The sequence below is a fragment of the Panicum virgatum genome, chromosome 2K, assembly GCF_016808335.1.
Source record: "Panicum virgatum strain AP13 chromosome 2K, P.virgatum_v5, whole genome shotgun sequence".
NCBI lineage: Eukaryota > Viridiplantae > Streptophyta > Magnoliopsida > Poales > Poaceae > Panicum > Panicum virgatum.
The window spans coordinates 63,023,209-63,043,395 of NC_053137.1; the positions used below are offsets into that span (position 1 = coordinate 63,023,209).

Genomic DNA, 20,187 nt, shown 5'->3' on the forward strand with positions numbered 1-20,187 from the left:
GTCCTTCATGTTCCAACCAGTTCTCAGTACGCCGACATCTTCACCAAAGGATTGCCATCTTCGGTCTTCACGGAGTTTCGATCCAGTCTGAACGTCCAGGCTGCCGACGATCAGACTGCGGGGGGGGGGGGGGGGGGGGGTTAGACAATGTATATGTGTATTGCGTGTGTTGGGCCCTGGCGTGTAGCGCTTGGGCCTTGGCCAGCCACTCTGGCAAGGCCTGGATTGATTAGGTCGGCAGGGTCCTGCCTCTAGGGTTTAGGTCTCCGGCCTATATATTTGTAACCCTTGTTTTACCCTAATCAATCATTATACGCAATCTCTATTGCTTTCAAAAGTAACTAGCTAAATTCCATATGAATGCTTATATAAACTGAAATCAAGATTACTGTGTCCTGACCTTGCGAAATATTTCTGATACTGGACCATCCTTTTCTGAAGCATCATACTCCAGCTGAACTTTTTCCAGCCCTTTGCTAACTGCTTGCATTTCCTCAGCCAGCATTTTTAGTTGTATCTGTAGAAGTTAACAGTAAGAAGAAATGAAACACTTGTTACAGAATATTATGTATTCTACAAAATCAGTAACAATCAAGAAGAAACTCAAACCTTTGATGCGGCATCTAAACTAACAAGATCAACATAGAAGTTTAAAAGTTGTGGAGATCTTGCAGCAAGTACCTGGTATCAAGAAATTGTTAGAATAAGACATTAATGGAAAATAATTTCACTTGTAATTCAGTAAATTAGACCAGAGCTACAAAGTGGTTACCATCGAATAGAAAAACAGTCAAAGTGTAGGCTGATGACTATGGCAGCTCACAAACGTAGCAAGAATGCATAATAAACAATTATTTATTGGGGCCCCTTATTTGGGATAGACAACTGATTCAGTTGCTTTAACCATGCACCATTAGACAAAAGCAGTATCAGGTGTTATATTCAGAAACTTGACGGCACCTTGGAGGTTATGATAATCTGTTTGACTGTTGCCCATGGTTTCAAATCAGACTGTACTAGGCTATATTAGCCAAAGTTGTGCAGTTCCCAACATTGTTTAACTATTGCATGAACTCATGAACCTAAAGTGATTTTGGCGTGTTGGAAATAGTTAATCATTTCTGTGTATCGCAATAATGAATCAGAGATTCAGTGCTTATCATTTGAGTTGCAGTTCCAATCCTAATTCTCATACCAAATGTCACTCTAGCTGTTTTGCAATGCACCAACTAGCAATCCATCTTGGTTTGTATGTGTGACTTTGATGCATAGTCGATCCAGGTATAGGTGAGAGCAGATATTGAGTGCAATTGTACAATAACTGGTTCTAACAATGTGCTAAACTGCACAAGCAAAGAGTAAGCATACCCATAGTCCCATGGTCTTAATAAATAAAAAGGCTCATTTTCTCTCAGATTAGTGATAGAGTAGCAGTTTCACTCAAATCTAAGTTTCTTCGAAGCCATCAAATTTTATCCTCTTCCATTCCGCGGGAAAGATCAAACACCTACTCTGGAATCAGGATACATGCTGGTTGCTGTCCTTATCGTTATGATCCTAAATTAATAAATAATTTGATGCAGAACATTGGTTTCAGTTACAATTAGACTACTGGAAATCCAATAACTGTTAGAGAAAGGGCACTACCTTGTACACAAATATGTGAACTAAAATTTCTACAGAAGGTGAATGGCATACCTTGCAGAGGTAGTGCATTAATGTCATCTTATTATTTGTTGCTCGGGTATCAGTAAGTTTTAGAAGACTGTCCAACCGGAAGCCTACCGCAGCACCTGTAAGAAAATATACAGTTGCAAAGTAGTTAATTAGTCCGAGAACAATAATACGTGTAACTATAGAAACCTGAAAGAATATCTGGATAACAAGAACCTGGTACTTTAAAATTTCAATGGAGTACACAGGATATTCCAACCAAATATACTTAGTTTCATGCTTGTTCACAAATTAAGACACAAATATGGTGAGCAAATTTCATTAAACATGTGTTGGAATGCTGTCCACTTTTCCATTAACGAAATGCAATGTAATTATAAAACACATGGCGATCTTTGTGCAAAAAATACAGTCCATGGTGTGAGTCTTTTGAATCTACTCACCTTCAGTATTACTCGCATAATAAAGACATAAAGATACGAAAGACTTTTGATGCGAAAAGATTATGGGTGTAAACTAAACATTGTCTGGTGAAACATAACATGCTTAATGAATCTTTGATAACCACCTTGTACAAGATGGACGCAATGCGCAGGCTACGTAATACACAATTATGCCATGACATTCTCAATTCAGGAGAAATAGTGCTATGATCTTCTAATCAGCATGACTTTGCCACATATTTCTCATGTCAAGTAAAAAAAATGTACTCTAGTAGTCTAGTAGCACTATGTCATGACGTTCTCGATTCAGGAGAAATAGCGCTATGAACTTCAAACCACAGAACAGTCCTAATCGAGTTTGCCACATATTTCTCATGTTAATTGAAAGCAAATAAATTTACTCATCGATGTTAAGGATCCCTTTTCCAATTCACTTTTAGAGTCTTTGTTCCTATTCCTAGGTTGCTCCAGGGGATATTCATCACAATTAATACTGTGTGAAACTGGAAGAGAAACTCAATGAACAAACGTTTTATTACCTCTAGCAGTTCCCTGGTTCAGTGTATTCCCGAGGAGAAGGATTTTCTTCATTATTTCTTTCAACTTGAGAGAACTTCGGATCTGATACATAAAATTCAATTTGATATATAAAACCTGAAACAAAATTGGAATTCAGTATGACCGATTCTCAGCATACCTCATCGCACGAAGAATCTATGACGTTCAAGCTTTTTCTAAGATCTGCGACTTGCGAACCAAACTGGATCTTGAAGGAGAACACTCGCAGTTTTGACTCCATTCGTGGCACTTTCATCAATTCTAAGAAGAACTGCACCAGGTGAACAGTCCCTTGTAAACATACATAATTATGTATTCATATTTAATTGTTGTAATGTTACACATAGCTCGCCTACAGCTCTTTCCCCCTACACGTAATGACCATAGAAAACCATAGGTAAGTATTTAGTCATTACCTGTTCACACTTCCCAAGGTTGTCCTTGTCTCCAGTGTAATTCTGACAAAAAAAAGAATGAAAGAATGGAATACTGCTTTAAAAACTGAGATCATCAAGGCACTAAAGCAAGAATACTGCTTTAAAAACTGAGATCATCAAGGCACTAAAGCAACATTGTACTAATGTGCACCTTGAGAAGTTCCATTTCTTCTTTCGTAGGACAAAACTTTATGAGATTCTCAACTTGATCAACATCCAAGGTCGATTGATCCAGTGCCAGAGCTGCACTCTGGAGAAAATCAATCGTTATTACCATATCAGAAATTACAGAATAGCGAGATTCCAATTTCCAAATCTTTTGCACTGCCGACATTCTTACCACCAAATCTGAGAGTGGCATCTTCACTTTTGTTAGCATTATTTCTGTGTTGTTTGCCCTCCTCAACTCGATCTATTCAAAATTTCAGATAAAATATTAGAATAGAGAAGATACAAAAGGAAGATGGTGAAACTATTGCATTCTTAAAACTTTGCACCACAATGTTAACTAATATTTAAAAATATAGGGTGGTTAACAGAAGAAGTGGATTCACCGTCTGCATAAGAGATGTATAATTGGTTAACCAAGTTGAAATTACAAGAGATCTACATTAGCAATCAATGCATATTCCCTTTGTCTACAGATCTAAATATAATCAATCTTGAATGGTCAGAATTCTAAATCATAGCAGAATATTTAGGACAAAAGTAATTGAATTTTATGCTATAAGACCACACACATAATTCATAAACAACAAAAGGTGACATGGGAAATAAAAAAAAATTGCATTTTACATGCTCCAAATATCCTTCCAAGTGTGATCACATTCACTGATAAAAACTGAAAAAGGTAAGGTAACTGCCAAGTACTTACAAGGTGAACTTTTTCTGGTTTCGAGCCAAGTGATTTTCTACGTTCAGATTTTGAGCTATCATCAGACTTTGGAACTGCTGCCGGAAAAAGGCTTTCAAGTTCTGATATATCAAACTCTGAAACACTGCAAAAAAATAAGTTCACAACATTAAGCATTTGTATGGCGGAAAAAATCAAAAGACCATTTGTGTAAGCTACTTGCACTAATTTAATGCCAAAATCATATGACCTGAACAATAAATCTAATTTCAAAACATGAATTAAGCAAGCAACTAAATCATTGAACATATTGTGACAATAAGTTTAATCTAGATGAAAGGATTGCAAAGAGCAAATAAAAAAATACCTCTGTAGTTCACCATTGCGTTGTAATTCCTCCCACAGGCTACCTTGCAGGGCCCTTGTCACTTTGACCCAATGCAGAGGCTTCAATGTTGACTTACGTGAGGCAGCAGCCCCATATGCTGATCCCAGAGGGCGTGCAGCCCCACGTCCTCTGCCTAAGGAAGGATTACCTCCCGGTGGTGGTGGTACACCAAGTGCTCTAGGTGGAGCTGGCGCACCTGGTGCATGCCCACTTGGAGGAGGAGGAGGAGGGCCACCATGCCGCCCTCCAGGTGCAGGAGGTGGTGGAGGTGGAGCTCCTGGTCGCAGACCTGGAGGAGGTGGTGGGGGTGGAGCTCCTAGTCGTGAACCTGGAGGAGGAGGTGGAGGTGGAGCTCCTGGCCGCAGACCTGGAGGAGGTGGTGGATGTGGAGCGCCTGGAGGGGGTGGAGGAGGTGGAGGGCCAGGGCGAGCACCTGGAGGGGGTGGAGGTGGTGGAGGGTTTCCACGTGCGCCTAGGGAAGGAGGTGGGGGTGGGGGTGCTCCTCGGCCAGGGGGAGGAGGTGGAGGTGGGGGCGCTCCACAACCAGGGGGAGGGGGTGGAGGTGGGGTTGCTCCTCGTCCAACAGGAGGGGGTGGGGGTGGCGGAGGAGGCGCTCCTTGGCCAGGGGGTGGGGGAGGGGGCGCTCCTCGGCTGGGGGGTGGGGGTGGGGGAGGCGGCGCTCCTCGGCTGAGGGGTGGGGGTGGGGGAGGGGGTGCTCCTCGGCTGGGGGGTGGGGGTGGAGGAGGAGGTGTTGATGAACATGTCAATAGAGGAGGTGGTGGAGGAGGAGGAGGAGGAGGAGGAGCTCTAGAACATACTGTAGCTGCTAGTGGTGGCGGCGGTGGCGGTGGCAGAGGAGGTGGAGCATAACGTGTAACTGAGAGAGGGGGTTGCGGTGGAGCACTAGAACGCAAGGATGGTGGAGGAGGAGGTGGTGATGGGGGAGGAGGAGCAGAATGTGCCATTGATGGTGGTGGTGGTGGTGGAGGAGGAGGAGCACTTGAACGTGTTATGGTGAATGGGGGTGGAGGAGGTGAGGGTGGGACACTTGAACTTAGCTTTGGTGGTGGTGGTGGTGGTGGCGGTGGTGGCGGCGGCGGCGGCGTGACCATGTTGTTTAGCATTGGAGGTGGTGGTGGAGTATTTCCACCAATGCCTGACCTCGGGGGTGGGGGAGGAGGGGCAAAGATCTGTTTTTGTGCTCCAGAAGAGGAGTTGAGCAGAGCTGATGGTGGAGGCGGAGGCGGTGGAGCTTCACTTCTTGATGCAATTTGTGCACCCGGTAACAAGGATCGTCGTGCAGGTGATGGAGCAGACAGCGTATATACTGATTCTTCTGTTAAGTGACTACTATGCGGTTCCATCAGCAATACTAGAGGTGCATCCTTCACAGCATTGATTTTGCCATCTGTAGACAAGGATCGTATAGCCAGTGCAGCTGGTGAACTATAGTATCTGGATGGTGGATGTGATGGCCTATGCACAGAGGTAGCATCAGATTCCCTTTTTGGAGAAACCCATCTCCGTATTGTTTTCGGTTTGGCAACCTTTGGTTCTTCTTCTGTCTGGGCTGCATTGTCTGCTGCCATCTTCTTCAACACTGATGACACAGCTTTATCAGGGATTTGCCCTCGGTCATCACTTTCAAACTTCGGGCTGCTAGCCCTAGCCTCTGTTCGACTTTGAGGAAGAGCTATGCTAATATCTTGTTTGCCAACAGGACCCTGTCTCTTAGTTTTTATTTCAGTTGCTACTTCAGTGGCTGGTAACACAACAATTCTGTCATGCACATTGGTGTGCTTTGTAGGTATGGTTTCTTCAAGGCCATCCTCTAATTTTCCCTGATCCAATTTGCCATCAGCTGTATCAGAAGGTTTGACAGATTTAATATTGCCAGAGCTGTTATCATGTGCATTCCTACTCTTAATGGCTGTTCTACCTATCATAGGAAGGCCACTTTTCTCATTGACAACATTTTTTACTTCCGGAATAATGTTGCCATTCTCAACTATAGTTTTCTCTTCATAGATCACTAGCTCATTGTCTACGATTACAGTGTTCTCACTAATAATCTTGATATCACCATTCTGCAATCCTCCTTTTGTTGTAGTCCTCAAGTGGGTATCCCCTTCTGTGCATGACAAACTTCTAGGCGCATCAAAAGCAGTATAATCCAGATCAGCATATTTCAAATTTTTTGTTGGTTCACTGGTCTGGCATTGAATTTCATCACTGCAAGTTGGATCCACTGTCGTGACTAAAGTTTGTGCAATTACATCTTTCGTGTCCTCCTCCTGACAGATAGATGAGAATTTGTGTCCCTCTGAATCAACAGATGTCGCAACCACCTGTATGTCCTGCACATCACTGTTCTCTTGGCCACCTGTGTGGTTTAATTTAGACTTCGCAAGATCCTGTTGGACCTGCTGCAAACCTTCTGGATTCTCAAAGTGGGATATAACAGTCTTCACATCTCCATCAATATCATGCTTAACTAGGCTGCTCCTTTCTTCATTTGCTACAGCGCCATCCAATTCTACAATGCCATCTAATGATAATCTACCATCAACTGACTGAGTTTCTGGATCCCTTCTAGCATCATGCCAATCCTCCTCTGCTTCGTAAAATTCATCTCCCGTGTCTACCGAAGCAACATCAGTCTCATCCCCATCATCAGCTACCTCCACGGTGGCGACAGCAGGCTTGAACGAATCAGGGTCCGAAAAAAGTACCTGGTTCAAAAATGGGGCTATTTTAGGTTTCTCTGTCCACAGGATACAGATAGGAAAAGGAAGTGAAAGACACATAGCTACAGATGAATTTAGTACCTCAGCTCGAAAATCCCTTGGAAACTGATTATTCATATTCCAAGAAACATCAATATCATCACGATTCAGTCCAAGGATGTTTGATTGAATGAATGCAGTGTTGAACATGACCCGGAACATTGTTTCCTTATGCTCTAGGTTATCGCCAATATGAATGCATTCAAGAACCACATCTCCTTGAACACGGCAGAATGCACTGATTTTTACCGGGGCTTCTGCCTGCATTTCAACGATATATCAGAGAAGATTTTGGATTTAAATAACGATTAACATTCTACTAAACTAGGAGAGAGTCACCTGCCCATAACGCAGAAGATGCTTCTTTGTCTTTGGCATTTCAAAAAGGACCTTTGCGCTCTTGTTACCAGGACTAGAGTCTTGCCCATGTACACGTAAATACGGCCTACAACCTCCTTCGCTGTCAAACCGCGGAACAACATGGAGAACAACTGAATCTAGGATAAGAGGCCGGCTAATAGGAGGCCATTCTGAACCACTTCCTTGCCTGGTTATATAGTGCAAGTATCTCAAATGCGAAGGCTGAGGATTTAATGGAAAAAAATGCTGTATAAAGTCCCTGCGAGCCTGCTTGTAGACCATCTCTAGTGTCTTGTGCTCGCCAGTGTATGTTTTCCGATACAAAAGGAGTCCAGCCAACATAAATGCAAGAACTGGCCATCCCCCTCTCTCACAATGCATCAAGAGCATGTTATGCTGTCCTTCCACTGAAAGCCAATTTTCACATGATTTCAAGAAATGGTGGATCATCTCAAGCTGAAGCAACGGACATCCTTCATATTGTTGTGGATAGTCCATTACTGTCATGTCATACTCGGATAATATATCTGAAATCCGGCTCCTCTTGTCACCAGACCAGAAATTGGATACCATGAATGATGCGTCAGGGAAAAATTCCTGCAACTGCGCAACAATGCCGCTCAAGTAATCCCGATACTCATCCTCACCCATGGAATCAGTTGAGAAGCAGCAGTCAAAAACTGAAAAAAAAAAAGACATCCATATATATTAGCACAATCAGATACACATCTTTACATTGTTCACCGAGTATGGAGAAAAATCAAAAGGTATCTAGCAAATTAGGCTAGTAGTATCTTAAGTCCCACCAATGCAAATATCCATACATTTCACATTTCCACACAATTCAAGTATTTCATTCGCTTTATTTCAATGGATAAGAGCGTCACTATAGCTGACTAGATTGAACAATTGAATTTGTAGGCTCGGTGCAGTTGGAGTTGGACATGCCAATTTAAGACAAATGCATGTAAAACCCGAAGCTTCAAAAAGAGCAAACCTCATGAAACACCACCAAATTCATAGAAGGAAACAAATAAAGCGGTTTAAGCCAAATGCAGTTATAAGGCCCTGTTTGGCACCGCAAGCACCAGCCGCGCGTCGCTTATCCGCGAACGCAGCTCGGACGCCGCTTCTCCGCTTTTCCCTCGCGCAGTACAAAGTTTCTCTTTTTTGGCTGCAGGCGTTGGCCGGACGCGCGTCTAACGCGAAGCGTTTGGCGGGATTATTTCCGCTTACCGCGTTTAATCCTCGCCACCGCGGTCCCAAACAGGCCCTAAATCTAAAGACTGTTTCCACGCCTCCAAACCCACAAACATACCAAATGCCTTCAAATCTACTAAATCTAGCTGCTTATTGACAACAATCCTGCTCCCAAATGCGCCAAATTCCAGCTCAATTATACTCCCATAAATAACACTTCACCAAAATTCGAACCCCCGAAACCAAGCGGGAGCCAGAAATTCCTCTTGCAGAAAGTGAAGCACCCCCGCGAATCCCACACGCCCGCACGAACCAGCTCGACCGAGAGGCGAGAGCATTATACCGTAGACGCGCTCGGAGATCTCGAGCAGCCGATCCGGGGTCTTCTTGAGGAAGAACTTGCGGAAGAGCGCCATCCTCCCCTTCCTCCTCCCCCTCCCCCTCCTCCGCCTCCGCTCCCGCTGCCTCTCCGGCGCCCGCCGAGCTGCTCCGTCTCCTCAGGCGGCCACCAATCGGCTCCGATCGGGGCGCCAAAGGCATGAGGGGGACGCGCCCGCCGCCGCCGGCGGGCTCCGGGGCGGCGCCGCCGGGGATCTCGGGATCCGCGCTCCGCCTAGGGCTCCGCCGCGGCGCGCGGCAAGCAGCAGCAGCAGCAGCAGCGAGGCGCGGTGGTGGAACGGGAGGCGGCCGAGGTCGAGGCACCGTGGGATTGGGACGCCTCTCCCTCTACTTACTGCTGCTGCCTTCTCCTCGCTTAGCTTTAACTCTTCCCCTCTCTTTTTTTTCCCCCACTTTTCCCTGCCGCCTCTGGCTATCGTTTCCCGAGTTTTTACCGCTACGACTTGGGTTTCTAGTCCCTTTTTATATTTTCGCTTGCTGGTTTTACTTTTTACTCGGCTGCTGCCGTGAATGTTTCTCCTGGCGTGCCGTGACAGCAGTGAAGGCCGCGCGTTTCGCGACGCTGGTTTTCTCGCCTTTGTTCTACTGTCTCGCGGGACCCGTCATACGTTGGACCGATGTGTCAGTGTCTATCTGTGTTGGTCGCGAACGGGATGGCGTGCGGCGCGAGCGGGGCATTAGGTCTCGGCGACTGTGTCGGTACGGGCGTCGCCGGATTTTCTCTCCCGGGCGACGGGATCTCAATCTTACCAGGTTTTAGCCAGATGTATCCTTTTACCTATGTTCGCGGTAAGTTTGTTAAAAATATTATAAAATCTACTTGCATGCTGTTTTTGGGAGTGTCACGTGCTGGCGGTCAATTTGTTTAGCCGTTTGTACTGCGAGGGAATTTAATCGCAGCGCATGTCTGTCCAAGGCTGTCATCAGGTCAGAGAACATTTTTGGCCGTGTTTGGATGGATTCTGAAAAAAATTTATTCTGAAAAAAAATTTATGAAATTTTTTTGATTCTTTGACCATTAATTAGAGATATTAAATAAAATTAAATTATAAAAACACAATTATGGTACTGTAGCCGTAACTGTAACTAATGAGGCTTTTGACCGCACGATTAGATGATGATGGAACTTTACTCATTAAATTCGTCTCGATTACATCCATCCGTGAAAAGATTTCACAAATAAACTTTGTTTAATACTCCATACAAACATTCGTCTTTTTTGAAAAAAAATTCACCTTGTCATCCAAACACAGCCTTGTTAGCACGCATGTCAACGGATACATTTTCAGAGATGGGAGGGAAAAAGGCCTGGCGGAGAGCTGTCTCCGCACCATGCATTGATATTAGTGCACTTGTTAATGATCCATTCATTGCAGGCGTGAGTACAATGTTTCGTACCAATATTCTGAGATGGAGAAGACACAACAGTCTTCTACTTGCGTTTATCTTGTGGGGTATATTTTGGAAAGTTCCATTGCCAGCGACATGGGAGTAGTACTACTTAGCAGAAGTAAATAAAAATTTTACTAGTAACATGCTAATCGAGTGGTGATCAGAATTTTACGGTTTCAACAAATTAATAGATAAAATTCGCAAAAAGAACGAATTAATAGATAAAGAACCTGCTTGGTTGCCGGCCACAGCCGCATCTGTGGCGCCGCCGCAACTGATCGTCACCAGGGATTGCATTATCGTTCGATAATCAACGATTATCGACTCATAATCGAAGCCGATTTTAGCGATAATCACGATTATCATGATAATCGAAGCCAATATCAACGATAATCTGTATTGATTATCGCTACCGGGCTCCACTGATAAATACCTTACCGTTGGTAAGGTATTCCCTGATCGTCATTCGTCAAAAAATCGGCACCACCAACAACTCTAGCTGCTGCATAAAAACCTGTGGCTGCCTCGTTCAGTCGTTACGAACCAACCAGCGTCAGTTTTTCTGGCTCAGCCACAAGTGTGGCGTGGCTGGTTGTGGCCAGCAACCACGCAGCCCCAAAGCCGTGCTAGGAGCACGTAGTATTTTGCAAAAGCATTAGTGCCCAACCAAAAAATATGACCCTGTGGACCGGATCTCAATTGAATCTTTCAGTGAAGCGTCTCAGAAAGCGTAATGGCACGCCGGTGCTGCTTCCCTTCCATCTGCAGAGCAGATGCAAACACACAAGTTGGAAATAATTAAAGCGGCCCAGAATAATTGAACGGCAAGAGCCTAGAAACGTCCAGGACCAGGACCAGCCAGCCCGAACGCAAAGATCTGCGACCCTCTCCCAACCAACGGGCCAGATCCCCTACGGCCCCGGAAACGGACGGCGATCCACGCGAGGGAGGGGAAGGACACGTGCGAGGCAACGGGAAAGCGAGCACGCACGCCGGCCCGGACGTGGGAAAAGCGGCCACGGAACGGGAGGCAACTGGCGACAGGGCAGAAAACCACGCTGCCGGCTCGTGGGCGCCCCAGGCCCCAGCTCAGCTGCGAGCCGAGCCGCGACGCCAACGGCTTTGGACGGGAGGGAGAGGCAGGCGGCGAGGGCTGGCTTGGACGGGAGCCTAACGGCGGGCCAGACAGCAGCCGAACCGCCGGTGCGAGCGTCGTCCATCGCCGCGTCTGGGCCGGTCACGTCTCTGCGGATAGGTTCTGGTTCTGAAAGTACATTGCCGTGGATAACGGGGTTAACGGGCAGCCTGTTCCGTGGATATCTTAGAGCAACTCCAACAATTTAGGTAAATCTATTTAGCTAGCTAAATTTAGATTAGAAGTAATAAAAAGTTAATCCAACAGACTTTTCATCTAACTTCTCTAGCTATCCCGCTCGGCATCTACACGCCTCGGCTGGCCTTTTTCGCCGAGCGCACCCCCTCTTGCCATCTCCTCCTCCCCCACACGCGTGCCTGTTCCCGCGCCCTCCAGCCCTCTCGGGCCGGTGGCACTGGGCGCCGTTCTCGCCGGCGGCGAGGCCGACCGGCGGCGGGCGGGGCAGACCTGCGGGCTACGCTCCCGAGCGGAGTCGGGGTGCTTGCTGGCACAGCGCAGGGCCGTGCGAGGGTTGACCGTGACGAGGGGCGGCGGCGGCAGGAGGGGCCGTCGGGCCGACGAGCGGCGCGGCCCCCACGCACGGCACATGTCCATGAAGAAGCTTCCGCCCACGAGGAACGACATGGCCAGCCGCCGCGGCGGGAGGTCCCGCGCCAGGTTCGCGGACACCGCGAACGCGAAGAACCCCGCGCATAGCTGCACGTAGTGCCTAGGTAACGCCGAGAAGCCCTCCACGGCGAGGATGGCCATGTTGCGGTAGATGAGCTCATAGGGGGCCTTCCAGTACCCGATTCCGGCCGGGCGAAGCTCGGGCGAGGGCGGTGGAGTACAGGCGGAGGTGCGGGAAGGCGTGGTGCAAGTGCGAGTGCGAGGAATTGAAGAATGGTGACCCGAGCTGGCCTGGGCGCCGGCGACGATGCTTCTTGCTCAGCTTGGACAGAGCAGGAAGGTGAACGGAAGAGGAAGGGGATTAATATGAAGAGTCAAGATTTTTTTTCCGCGACCGTGCCTGAGCACGTTTTTCATTAAGAAGAAAGCAGTTACATACACAATCTTGGTGCGACCAAACAGAGCTTGACCAACACAAGAGCACAAAGGACTAAAAGTAGAGAAACACTGAAAAAACACACACAGACGAAAACTCACAACAAAACCACAGACAGCAAGCAACACGAGGGGAGACAACACACTCGAACCACAAACCTAAACAGCCCACGCCAGCTTACAGCCGAACCTGCAGAAAAGATCCTACAACATCACTAAGGTTGCCTAGCATCCGTCACAGCATCAAGGACCCTGACGGCAAAGCATCCGCCATCGCTGAAGAAGAACGACGGCGGCAAAATATCCGCCCAAACCGAGGTGGGTGGCAAAGCATCCACCCAGAAGGCACGACCAAGGTGGCAACCTAGAGTCGAAGACCATGGCGGCAAAACATCCGCCCAAAGAATCTCAACCAACAAGGCGGCAAAGCATCCGCCAAATTGTAACGATCTGAGCAACCAAACTGATGATGGCGACATGAAGCGAAGGCAGGACGACAAAGACGATGACCACCACCACCGCTACCATGCCAAGAACGACGCCACAACCGGCCGGCAAAGCTCCAAAGAGAAGACGATGCCTCCAGGAAGGATGTGACGCCACAGGCGCCACTGTCGCCTGACCAAAGTGGCCTAGGTTTTCACCCGGAGAGCATGCCAGAGAAGCAGGATGAGGGGTAGTCGATGACGCCTTTCAACAAGGTAAACGGCGCCGAGGGCGTCACCGTCATCGGCCCACAAGCGGGCAAACGGCTTTCGCCTGTACCCCTGATCCCACCCCAGAGCCCCAAGAATCATGCAGCCCGGCAGCCGCAGGGGCCCCTCCGAGAGCGGCGCCGTCAGCAAGAGGGGCCCCACCGGGCCAAGACGTTGGTGCAGCGGCGGCGCACCCTGCCATGCCACGACCGGAGCCGTTCCCCGCCCAGAAGCCACCCCCCACAATCGACATAGAGGGCGTCGAGGCCGGACGCAACCACGCTGGGGGAGCGAAGCCGCACCCCGCACCAGGGCGCGCCGACCAAGGTGGCCAAGCCCCCGACGGCGCAGGCACAGCGCCACAGCGGTGACGGGGCAGCAGGGAGGGGGCACCACCTGCGGCAGGAGGGGGGTGGCCAACGACGCCGCTGCGAGGGCGGTGCGGTGGCAAGCGCGACGACGGCGAGCAGCACGGCCGCCGCAGCACCCGACCGCCGGCCCTGTAGCCCTGTAGGCATCCCCACCTGGGACGCGCAGATCCGGCGAGGGGAGGGGCAGATCCGGCCTCCGGCAGCCGACGTCGAGCCCGGCGGCTGCAGGAATATAGTCACCGACGAGGGGGCCAAACGGGCCTGGGTCAGAGCGGGAGAAGGGGGGAGGTGGGAAAAGGGAGAGGGAGGAGGGAGGGACGGCGGCCAACGGAGGCTACAGAAGAAGGGGAGGCGGCGGGGCGAGTCGCCTGGAGAGTGGAGAGCGCTCGGCCTTCCTAGAAGAGTCAAGATTTGATGCAACTGTTGGTTTATCCCACTATTATCAAGCTCTTTGTTCATTTAGACATTTACAGACTTTCTAGAACTCTAAATTTTGCTAAAATTATACCTAGCCTGAGTTGCTCTTACCGTTGACTTTTCAAAGAGATACCACTTCGCCATTTTCTTTGTCTCTAGTGCTGGGAAAACGATTGAGGAGGAATTGAAAATTGAGTTTCAGAAACCGGCATATTTTTCATATAACAAATTGACCTAGGTGTGCTGTCACTTCAGCTAGGAACTAGCAGTGGGAAGGTAACGTTCCCAGGAGATTGCGCGGACGAAGGTCACCACGTCTGGGGCAAGTTTCTCCGTGACTGTGGCCGTGGCGGCAGCAGCACCAGCGTACCGACCGGCATGATGCCGCGCGCTCCACCAACGATTCGAGCTCTCAAATCCCCATCGCGATGTGCATGGGGGCGTCTGCACGGGTGCCCCATCCCATCACATCGCACGCGTCTTGTAAAAGCAGCACGCGGGGGGGGGGGGGGGGGGGGGTGGCATCGCGCACTGGATTCAGCGCCCCGAATCAGCTGCCAATTAACAGAAAAAAATATGAGCTCATCTTCACTTGTTCGGCTTTTACTAGTAGTACACTTCCAAACATAATTTTTTTCAAACAGATCAGTACTGTCAACAAATGATTTGATACCTCAAGATAGCATATTTTGTAATACTACTTTCAAGTAGTAAACTGTCCGTCTAAAGGCTGGATTTTTCATACTCCTTCCACTATACTATAGGACGGCGAGTCGTCAGGATAACCAGTCTGCAGTCTGCACAGTGCTCCATCTGCACACTCCTATTCAAATGGGTGGGACACGCATGCTGCTCCGGCCGGCGTTCGCGTTCCAGTCCAGAAACTCTTGCTGGGGCCATATGGAAAAGGTTGTTCCAAAAGCAAATCGAACTCTAGCTTCCGTCCCGAGAGTTGAAGGTCAATTATTGGCCCATTAGCATCTGTAGCGTGCAACGATTATTACCGTTACCAAACGTTATCAGTGCAGTAGTCCTACCGCTACCAATTATCAGCTAATAGTCTCTGTTTTCTTTTTCATGGGCGATGGATGTGCAGGAACTGTGGCCACGGACGAGCCAAATGAACAAACCGATGGATTCGTCTTCCCATCCGATCCATATGACGCTACCAGGGAGTGGGAAAGCTAGCTTTACAAGATTTTACAGTTCCCATTGCGAGATAAAAAAAACGAAAAGGAAAGAAGAACAGAGAAGGTCCCTTGGCGCACAATCAACCGTGACAGGCTGCCTACGACGGTGTTGGTATGGGGATCGGTACCGGTAGCGAGTGAGAGGGGAGCCCCACGTGCCTTCCTCTCGAGCCCCGGAGGCCATGTTTGGTTCCCAACGTGAAAAAAAATTCAAAAAAGACGAATATATGTATGAAGTACTAAACGAAGTATATTGTGAAATCTTTTCACGGATAGATGTAACTTTTCAAGACGAATCTAATGAGCCAAGTTCCACTATAATTGGCTACCGTGATACTACAGTAACCACTCCCAATCATCATCTAATGATGCGGTCAAATGCCTTATTAGCTACAGCACATGCTACAGTGTTATAATTGTGAAAATTGTTTTATAGTTAGACTTCATTTAATAACTCTAATCAAAAAGACAAAACACCCCCTGACCCAACAAGGCCGGAGACATCGACCGTGGTTGTCCACATGCGCGCAGGGCGCTCTCGCACAGTCACACTCGCTCTCCGCCGAGCGCCCCCATCCACTTGCTAATCAGCTCGCGAATTCCTTCTCGGATCAGCGGTAGGCGCCGGCGCGCCGCCGAGGGCCACGACCACGAGCGCTGGCGGCGCCACTGGTACGGAACAGGAAGCAACTGAGCCCGCCGGGGAGCTCACGCTTGCCGATAGCCTGCCTGCGGAAAGTTCGGTGGACACCGCGCATCCCGAGGCCATCGGCCCCGCCACGCCACCACACACAGACCCTGTTTGGAACGCGCTACGGTTTATAGCGCACATTTATAAAAAAAAAAATCTTACATGCATAGAGTGTTAAATGAAGTCTATTTTCAAAACTTTTTTAGAGATGGATATAACTTTTCGCGACGAAACTAATGACGGTAATTAATCAATGATTTGCTACAGTGAGACTACAATGACCATCTTCTAATCACGCGGTCAAAAGTCTCATTAGATTCTTCAGAGTTCCTAACGCAGAGGTTCTGAAATTAGTTTTATAAACTGATTTTATTTAACACCGTAATTAGTGGTTAAAGTTTCGAACCAAACAGGGCCACAGTTTCGTGCCCCGATCGGCGACGCAGCCGCTGAAAGCATGAGAGGTGTGCGCAATCATGGAGGACGGCATCACGGCAGTGTCAGCGTCGTCCAGCTTTTCCTTCCCCTTCTGGGGCAACGTCCCGCTTTTCGCGGAGGACGTAGGCGAGTGGAGGCCGTGGGCGGACCACGCAGGCGCAGCCATTAGGCACGAGCAGGGCAGGACGGAGGGATGGCCGGATGGTCATCGTCCCCGATCATCAGCATATCCCATCGAGGACGAGGGAGGCGGGCGCGAGCGGAACAGCGGCGGGGGAGGGGCGGTCGGCACATGCCTGTGTCGCCGCTCTTCTTTTCAGCGATGCATGCTAGGCGACAACAAGAATATTGGCCAGCCATGGTCTCGTGCCAAGGAGGAATAGGATCATGCCCCGCGGGCCAGCCGGATCCGGATTGGGTCACCACGTAACTGGCGCCCCCATCTCCTCCCTCCATTCTCATCTAACCGCTCACAACCATTCAAAGCAACTTGGCCGCGTGCTGCGCGCCGCTCGGCCGCCCGCCGCTCGCCGCGCACCGCTGGCCGCTCACCCGCCACCGTGCCGCTCGCCGCGCACCTGCCTGCCTGCGCGCCGCTCGCTGCGCACCTGCCCGCGCGCCGCTCGCTTCCCAGAACGAGGGTGATTGAACTCATCGTCGAAGTTTTCCATGGCGACGCGGCCGCGGACTTGAGGTTGGCAATGTTGCTGAGCGACGCGAACGCCCGTTCCTTGGGGCCAGGCTCCCCATCCGCGCCGACTGCGAGAAGCCGCCCTTCAGCTTGCCCGGCTCGCCAATCGAGTACCTCCGGCGGCTGCTGGGCATCCTCGGCTTGTCCGTCATCCACCGCTGCGACGCCGACTGCGGTGTCCCGTTCTGCAGGCACTGATCGAAGCCGTGGTCCGGCGCGGGGGCGATCTTGGTGGACGACGCGGGCGTGCTGCACGCCGTGGACGTCGCAGCGAGGAGGCTTTTGAGCTCCTTGAGGGCTTGAGGCTGCTTGGCCTCCATGGTGACGTCGGGGAGCGCGACGGAGAGGTCGTCCGCGGCCTTGCGGCTGCGATCCTTGTCCTGCATCGCTGTCCAGAGCTCGTTGCGCAGTACCCTAATGTACTCGTCCGCGCCGCTGAATATGAGATCCTTAATGCTCCGCTGCTCCGGGGCGCCGCCGCCGCCGCGACGGGGCGCCGCCTGCTGCAGCGTTGGCGATATCCAGCTTGGCCTCCTCGAGCGGCGCGCTGCCCATGGGCGGGCACCCGAGCGGCACGCGGTCGGGCGGCCGAGCGGCGAGCGGCGCGCGGGCAGGTGCGCAGCGAGCGGTACGCGGGCGGGCGAGCGGCCAGCGGCGCGCGGGCAGGTGCGCGGTGAGCGGCGGGCGGCACGCGGCCAAGTTGCTGCCGCCCGCCCAAGTTGCTTTGAATGGTTGTGAGCGGTTAGATGGAGAATGGAGGGAGGAGATGGGAGCGCCAGTTACGTGATGACTTGCCTACTTGCCTAAGGCAAGTCACCCAATCCGGATCCGGGCCAGCCCGGGGGCGCGAACGTGCGCCGCGTACTCTCGCCCTCCCGGATCGGCACGGGCACGCGCAGCGCATGCGCATTGACGCCCCGCGCGCCACCTTGCCGTGCCCCGTGCCCGGATCCCTCATCCAGTCCTCTCTCTCTCTCTCATTTTCCCCGCTTGTTATGGCCGAGGTGTGACCGTGCGGGGGCGGCGGCGCATTGGTGGTGGAATTAAAGTCCGCGTGACGTCGGAGTCCAGCTGCCCGGACGGGCAAGTACGCGGCGGCGGCGGAGGCGGAGGAGGGAAGCGCAAGCGCCATCACTTCGTTTGTTCGTTCGGTTACCGCGGGCGGACAGGGGACTCTGATCTCCCTGCCTGCTCCCGCGTCCGGCCGTCCCGACTCCCGACCCAACTAGTCACCTAGAGAAAGCGCCGTCGCTTTCTGCTCATCGACCGCGGCCGGCAAGGACCGTCCGTCCCGCTCCCGCAACTCGTCCTGTCGCAGTCGCAACCGCCGCGGCCGGCCGGCACGCCCCGTGCTCGGTCAGCGTCGTCGCTCCCTCCCGGCCGAACCGAAGCCGCGCGAGACCCCCTCCCTCGCGCAAACCTTGCTCCTCTGTTTTTCCCGAAAAAAAAAACTTGTTCCTCCCTCGCGCCGAGTTGCAGGACCAACTAACCTGGGCCTCCGCCGGTTAGAGGCCTGCGTTCACCGGGGCAACGGGGTCGCATTCTCTCATTTGGGCCACACGGGCAAGAAAGAGCCGCCACGGCTGAGTATGTGTCGTGGTCCGTGGGCTCTACTTATAGTTCAGAGCGGCAAATTATTCTGAATGGAAAAAAGTCATTTTTACTGAACTTTGGGCCGAGTTTATTTTTTCTCCCTGAACTTTAAAACCGGCCAACCAGTCTCCTCAGACTCCCAAAACCGGTCGCAGGACCTCCTTAAGCGGGTTTGAGGACAATTTTACTATCTTTCTTTTATATTTATTTTAATTTAATCTTTGAAAAATCATAGTAAATCATAAAAAAATCATAAAATAAAAAATCTAATTTTTTTGGACTCCATATGAGTAGATATATACAGTGAATATATTATAGGTATACTTTAGTACATATTTTTTACTATATCTTTAGATATATACTTTTTTGTAATTAATTTATATCTACAGTTTCCGTCATCCAATTATTTTGAAATTTTTATGGTGGGCTAATCATTATATGATTGAGTTGTAGTAAAACATTTATGATTATTGGATCATGTATGACTGAGTTATAGATTTATCTACGTTTATCTATAGATTCGTCTAGATTTTTTATAGATTTATCTAGTTTATATAGATAAATCTATAGATCAGTCAGACATTATCCAATAATTATAAAATTTTTACTACCGCTCAATCATATAATGATTAGTCCGCCATAAAAATTTCACCATAATTGGACGACAAAAACTGTAGCTATAAATTAATTACAGAAAAGTATATATCTAAAGATATAGCAAAAAATTTGTACTAAAGTATAACATATGATATATTCACTGTATTTATCTACTCATGTGGAGTCCAACAAAATTAGGTTTTCTATTTTCTATTTTTTATAATTTTTTGTGATTTTTCAAAGATTCAATTAAAATAAACGTAAAAGAAAAATAGTAAAACCGCCCTCAAACCCACTCAGGGAGGTCCTGCGACCGGTTTCGGGAGTTCGAGGAGGCTGGTCGACCAGTTTTAAAGTTCAGAGAAGAAAAGTGGACTCGGCCCAAAGTTCAAAGAGGCAGAAAAGACTTTTTCCTTCTGGATGCACATCATAGCAGCACATGCTTCTGAATCATGGCTGTCGCAAAACGTCCTAGTGGCTGGTTTCAGAGTTCAGGCTCGCGGTTGCAATGCCAGCCGACGATGAACAGGCCAACAACACGACGCCCTTTTCGTTCCATTCTCAGCGAGGCGCCATCCGGAGATCCAGTACCAGTGCAGCGGAGCATGAGCACAATGAACTACATATTCGATGAATTTTCATCACCAGTAACATACTAGAACTGTAGGCTTCTCAAGCTTGTCGGAGACGGCATTGCGGACCAAATCTCTAGCTAAATGAACAAATCTTTTGTCTCGGTTCAGAGTTCAGACTTGCAGTTGCAATGCCGGAGATACCTACCGAGCGGTTGGATCGATAGTTGCCAGCGAGGCGC

General features: G+C 49.5%; 1 protein-coding gene across 3 annotated transcripts in view; it reads right to left on the reverse strand.

Annotated features, from left to right (window-relative positions):
- The window catches only part of LOC120693545 (formin-like protein 5), a 113,731-nt gene extending 104,257 nt beyond the window's left edge, over positions 1-9,474 (reverse strand). For 2 of the 3 annotated variants that reach the window (XM_039976999.1, XM_039977008.1), the window contains exons 1-13: positions 9,043-9,469; positions 7,479-8,179; positions 7,182-7,400; positions 4,333-7,085; positions 3,987-4,110; positions 3,453-3,524; positions 3,264-3,362; positions 3,092-3,133; positions 2,815-2,946; positions 2,657-2,738; positions 1,699-1,793; positions 610-681; positions 401-517 (exon numbers count right to left, since the gene is read on the reverse strand). In XM_039976999.1, coding sequence (XP_039832933.1) covers positions 401-517; positions 610-681; positions 1,699-1,793; positions 2,657-2,738; positions 2,815-2,946; positions 3,092-3,133; positions 3,264-3,362; positions 3,453-3,524; positions 3,987-4,110; positions 4,333-7,085; positions 7,182-7,400; positions 7,479-8,179; positions 9,043-9,115 — 4,581 coding nt within the window. In that variant the 5' untranslated portion in view covers positions 9,116-9,469. Of the gene's footprint in view, positions 1-400; positions 518-609; positions 682-1,698; positions 1,794-2,656; positions 2,739-2,814; positions 2,947-3,091; positions 3,203-3,245; positions 3,363-3,452; positions 3,525-3,986; positions 4,111-4,332; positions 7,086-7,181; positions 7,401-7,478; positions 8,180-9,042 lie in introns of those variants that run through there. The other variant, XM_039977014.1, reaches the window with a different exon arrangement.
- Positions 9,475-20,187: the final 10,713 nt, after the last annotated feature.